This window comes from Trachurus japonicus, chromosome 3 (assembly GCF_045865225.1).
Source record: "Trachurus japonicus isolate A0001 chromosome 3, Traja_1.0".
In the NCBI taxonomy this organism is placed as follows: Eukaryota; Metazoa; Chordata; class Actinopteri; order Carangiformes; family Carangidae; genus Trachurus; species Trachurus japonicus.
In genome coordinates this window covers 4,555,644-4,561,643 of record NC_140909.1, presented here as the reverse complement: position 1 = coordinate 4,561,643, position 6,000 = coordinate 4,555,644, and the positions used below count along the sequence as shown (strand labels likewise).

The 6,000-nt window shown below is 39.3% G+C and overlaps 1 protein-coding gene, 1 long non-coding RNA gene and 1 other non-coding gene across 3 annotated transcripts in view; 1 reads left to right on the top strand and 2 right to left on the bottom strand.

Moving 5' to 3' along the window:
* Positions 1-119: 119 nt before the first annotated feature.
* Positions 120-2,731, bottom strand: LOC146989451 (uncharacterized). The gene is made up of 4 exons (XR_015035621.1): positions 2,612-2,731; positions 1,151-1,374; positions 788-890; positions 120-329 (listed from the first exon to the last, which is right to left on the bottom strand). It is a non-coding gene; the product is annotated as an uncharacterized LOC146989451 (long non-coding RNA).
* Positions 620-752, bottom strand: LOC146989452 (small nucleolar RNA SNORA31). Its single transcript, XR_015035666.1, has one exon. It is a non-coding gene; the product is annotated as a small nucleolar RNA SNORA31 (small nucleolar RNA).
* Positions 2,732-4,063: 1,332 nt separating the features above from the next.
* Positions 4,064-6,000, top strand: part of LOC146989450 (protein TANC1-like) — an 87,713-nt gene continuing 85,776 nt past the window's right edge. The window contains 1 exon segment of the mRNA XM_085773012.1: positions 4,064-4,133. Within this exon segment, the coding sequence (XP_085629138.1) occupies positions 4,064-4,133 (70 nt within the window).

Genomic DNA, 6,000 nt, shown 5'->3' with positions numbered 1-6,000 from the left:
TCATGATATTTGAATTAATTATACATCAACTCACCACCTCACAGTAATTACAGTTTAACACTAAGGAAGAAGTAAACACAAAAAATGCTCCAGGAATTGAATTCAATAGTTTTTTTTATTGCAAACAAAAAGCCAGTTTGATACACCAGAATTTTAATTATGCAGATTCACATTCATAATGTACAATACAGATGAAAAACTGCTGGTGATAAGATGGCAAATGAAAAAACAAAACAAAAAAAACAAAACATTTTCTGTTGAGTTTCAGGCAGAAGAGAAAATGCTCCATTGTTCCAATCTCCATCAGGTGTTCATGGTGTCTTTATTACCTACAAGACAATAGCGCCAACAAAAATGATATTTATACAGCACTTTATTTAAAAAAACAGAAGCCTTGCAGTCATAATCAAAAGCAAATGATGTCATAGAAAGTCACTGGAATAAGTCTTTATGCCTCGAGATATCAAATAACAGAAAAATGCTTTTATAAGCTGCTTGAAAAAACACTGAAGTTAATGACAACACAAACACTACACTACTATACATAGTTTCAGGGGCTAAAATTGTGACTTAAGTACTGATTCTATGGTCATAACTCACAAAAACCAACACTGTTGCGTCATGTATTCCTCAATTCAATCCGTTCTGCTATAGACTGCAGCAGCCAGAAAGCGCGAGGAAGGATCAGTTTAGCATCTCTATGCAAACCCAGAAGCCAATGTTGTCTGCTTCAGGTCTATCAGTGGATGCAACTACAAAACACACACGTATGCACTTGTTTACTCACCTATAAAAATAAAAAAAAAGGTATCAGTTCTTCTCTAGACTCCTCAGCACTGCGTTTCACAGTCTTCTCTCTGGTTTCATCTCCAACGTTAAAACATCCAAGACTGAAAAATGGAGGAGAAACAACATTACATTCAGGCTCTTTACAAAATATTACGGTACATTTGTTGTTAATATTTATCCTCCCCTCTTCAATCCGAGACGCCATGGGAAAGAGGCGAGCAGAAAGCGCGGGGACATTTAATGTTGCATCTGAAATATTAAAACCCAGGATTTCTCACAGCAGAGAGCCCAGGCTGTCAAAGATGCTGCCGACGGTGCTTTAGGCACAAAATACTGCAAACATTACACACATCTTACTTACTTTTCCCCCAATCACAGCCTCTCTGCAGGGCTGAGGGTCCTGCTGTTGGAGCTGCTCTCTCAAACCCATTTCTTTCTCTTTTTTCCCCACCACCACCAGCAGCAAGTCGTGACTGGTGACAGACTGTGGTGTTTACTCTGACGTTCTGCAGAAACTCAAACACCACCATCATCATCATCCTCCATCTGGCCCCATCAGGTGTCCAACAACCGGCACATGATCCACTAGGAAAGAAGAGGGATTATTGTTAAGAACTCACTGTACAGAGAAAAAAAAAAAAAACGCTCACTTTCTCAAGACTCAACACAACTTTGAAAATGTGGTTTCTGGTGATGTCAACTCATTTCTGTTAAAGAAACTGCACAAGAAGAAAAACCAGAATATACAATATCCACAGCAGTGGAACTAAAACCTATATAATTCACTGGAAGCTCTTCTTATAACTTTTGTATAATCCACATATATTTTTCCCCAAATTTTTCAAACAATACAGTGATAAAAAAGTAGTGTATTAAATTCCAGAAATTAGCCAAAATCTAAAACATCCACTCACTAGGTCATCTTACTTAAGAGAATTAATAGCTTACAAATAGAAATGTATAACTTTTAATTACTATTTTTATTATATGTAATTTTTCGATTTAAATAAAAAAAATTATGTGGTAAAAAATAAAAAATAATTAAATGAACCCGGAAATTAGAAGCCAGAATCTAAAATATCCACAGCACAGACACAAAACGAGTGCATTTTAATACAGAGAATCAATACAAATCTGCTAAACATCTAATAATCTACCGATTGGTTATTTATCGGTTGATCAATCAGTCCTTTTCCTTGATTATTGACGGTAAACTGAAGAAATTTAACATTTTTAGAGTTTAGTCTGAACATTGAAGTTAGCATTGACGCTAGCTCGTAGCATATCCAGTGCTATGCTAAAGTTTGTACCCGTGTCTTAGTGTTTATTTCATTTTTGTTTTTATTTTCCCCCGATAAACACTCCACGTCCCCTCGTGTTATCGATTTAATAGTTAAGGTGGATAATCTGACATGTTATATTTAATAGTTTTTTGAAGCAGACGTAGAAAAAGCATAAAGGCCTTGTGCTGCGTTCGAGATAACTTGAAACTCGGGATTTTCTGACTCCTGCTTCCAGAATCACACCGTCAATGGTAAAACATGGATTAAAACGCCTTTCTTAAATGCCACAATACATTAAAACGTTATGAAATATACATTATCTATTTACTGTTACAGATTACGGAACACAGTAAATTCATATTGTTATTTCTCTTCGGTTTTAAAAAGATGTTCCGAGTTCCGAGTCGTCTCGAACGCAGCATTAGTCGAAGGCTTTAACACGTGTTCATTGACTTCTGAGGTTTAACATCGACTCTTAATCCGTTAATAACGCTGCGTTTCTCTCCGCATTGAGACGTAAAAACCAGTCATATACTCACAGTAACAGGTCGTGTCGGTGGCGGTGCTCATGGTGGTTGAAACTCTGGATTTGTTTTGCATTTTTATTGTACAGAAGACGAGCTTCTTCCTCCTTCTTCTCCTCCGCTGCTTCAGACACGAGAGAAAAGAGCGAGGAGAGTGAAGCCAGCGGATTAAATAGGGCACCACCGGTACGCCCCCCTCAGGACGGAGCGGGAACTGCACGCAACACTACCCCCCCCCCCCCCTAGTGGAGATGTACAGGAATCACTTGTACCCTAATTTACAAAAGTTCATCCTGTATTGAATCTGACCTCTTTCCTCACAATCCACCATGTAGAACAACGTTGTTTATACTTTTACAAACCAATATATTAATAAATACCCACAATCCCACTCGAAATGTCATGAAATGTAAAAAATATATATATAAATCTCTCCTTTACCTAATGTGTGTGACTTTGTAGAGTCAAAGAAACAGCATCATTATGATAAGAAAAATAAAATACACATTTCCTTTCTAAATCTATTTTTCCCATTTCACCTCAGGAGGAGTTTGTTTTATAGCCACTTTTGGCAGAAATATTAAATCTACAGTGAAATTCAACTGTGTCTAAGCTCAAACAAACACAAAAAACATTATCAAAAATACATCTTTAGTTGTTGAACAGCTCATGATTGACATTTTACTTTCATTCCAGCTACGTAAACAAATAAGTGAATGTGTTATTTGCTTGTTTCATTTATTTTTTATTTTTTAAATAAGTGATTCATGATAGCCAGCTTTGAATGACTGTTTTTCCAGAATCACCTTGTGTGATGTGAAGCCAGTTAGGGCAAAGAAACATGTAATACACCGACCATCCATGTGACAAGGCTCTAGCTAGCCTATTATTATTTCTATTTCTATGTTTAATTTTTTATTGCTCCATGGTCCTATTGAAGGCCCAGGGTCTGGTGCTAATACAGGGTAAGGCTGCATCAAATGAGACACATCACATGCATGTGCACGACGCGCGCAACCGCGTCCCTCCCTCCCTCCCTCCCTCTCTCTCTCTCTCTCTGTGACTTGACTGAGGAGGAGACGCAGCATTTCACTTCACTTCACTTCACTTCTTAATTGGACCCCGCCAGGTGAAATGTTCCTCCGTCTGCGCCCCGTGGATTTATGAGGAGGAAATGCGATCATCAGAGGAGACTTAAGAACAGGTAACTCTGGTTTTTAATTTCCACACGACATGATTTTTAAGTGTGAACATCCTCAACTGCACTAATGGTTATGTAAAGAAAATTACTGACTGTTATTTATGCTCTAAAAAAAAACAAAAAAAACCCTGCAGCTTCAGTACTACTAACAGTTAAAGGTAATGTTGCCTGAAAATAATGTGCTCTTCTTAATTCAAATGAACATTTTGCTTCTGGTCTTGGTCTTCTTCCACAGGCGGTAGCTAGACGGTGACGCAACAGCAGCGATGTTCAGAGCTGTGTTTGGAAACAAGGGAGGAGGGAAACGTGGAGAAAAGAAGAACCAGAGGCATCCAGGTGAGAAGAGAACAACACCTGTGTAACCAAACTGTGACTGCAGCATGGTGGCCCCAGCACTGCACCTCTGGCTGTGTGATGTATAGCCTATGTCTTGCCTGCTTAATGCCATTTAATCACAGTTTTTTTTTAATTATCATATTATTATAAGCCTATATAATATATTTTCTTGTCCTTGATCACAGCTTTATGTTAAGATGCATGCAGATATGATGCATTGCACACACTCACGCAGCAGCAGCAGCAGCAGCAGCAGCAGCAGCAGCAGCAGCTCTTGCATTCATTGTTTCATGACAATATCCAGGTTCTCTCCTCTTGGGTGAGATAAGTAGAGCCATTTCAATTAGCCTAATTCATCAGTGTGTTCTGTCCTTCACACGGCGTCCCGCTGCTTGCCTTTAAAGTGTGTCAGGCGAAGTTAGAGTGGGTTAGGCAAACATCCTGACCTACTAAAAAACACACACACACACACACACACATGCACACACTGGATTTCAGAGGAATTTATGAATGGTTTCTTTTATTTTCCATGTGTATGGGCGGCTGTGTGTTATTATTAACCTGTGAGCTTCACGTCTGCTGCATGTGAAGAAGCTTTTCCACAGGATGAACTTGTCAACTTGCTGCAGCAGAGGAGAGATCTCTCTCTCAGACTGCAGCAGTGAGGAGATGAGATAGATGATCATCATAAGCAGGGCTCAGTATTAGAGCAAACCATGTTGCTCATTAATATTTCATAATGTGCTGCTCTGGGTATAGAGAGAAGAACATAGAGGAAGATAGAGAGCTGTGTGTGTGTGTGTGTGAGTCTCATTAAAAATGATATGGTGTGTTTACAGTGCATTGGTGCTGGTGTGATCATTGGCAATCAGAGAGAGAGACAGAGAGAAAGAGAGACTTCCTCTTCACTTTTCTCTTGGAAAAAGAAAAGATTCAACTTCAGCTGAGCTTCCTCTAACACAGGGATGTCAAACATGCGGCCCGTGGGCCAAAACCGGCCCACCAGAGGGTCCAGTCCGGCCCGCGGGATGAATTTGACAAGTGTGAAAACTACATTAAAGACAGAAGTGGCATAATATTGTTGAAATTGCATGTGTTTTTCTCATGAAATTTCAGGTTGTTCATAACATGTTTTGTAAAAGGACAGTTCATTTAATGTAAACATCTTAATAATGTACTTCTTTGCACTAAAACGAAGAGAAACGTTAAGAGTTCTCATTATTATTACAGTGTGAATGTGTGTGTGAATGGGTGAATGTGATGTACTGTAAAGCGCTTTTGGGTATCGTTAAGATGGAAAAGCGCTATATAAATACAGACCATTTACCATTTACCATTATTTATAGGTTATTTTGCTCTTATTTTACCGGTCTGGCCCACTTGAGATCAGATTGCGCTGAATGTGGCCCCTGAACTAAAATGAGTTTGACATCGCTGCTCTAACACCTGGAGAAGCAGCAGTCCTGTCAGAGTTGTGCAACAGTATAGATGCAACGAACGTGCATTTGTGAATCTTTTGTAAAACATTGTGAGTCCTGGTGGACCGACCTCTGAGCGGTGTAACCTACATACAGCGAGGTCACTCTGCATGCATGGTGTTTATTTAAAGACACATGCAGCAGCATCATCGTGTCTGCTGCGGTAAACGTGGACACGATGTGGGGTGATTGAAGTGTTGAATAGTAGTACACTACAGCCTCATTATTGAGAGTGATCTGATCCCATTTCCTTTAAATAGATGTTCTGGCATTGCCAACTTTCCATTACCTCATTCAGCAATATGCCTCCAAGACAAGACATGTTCGCTCTGTCTGGGAGAGAGATTTCACTTCCCTCTGTGTGTGACATGTTGTTATAAAGCTGCTGC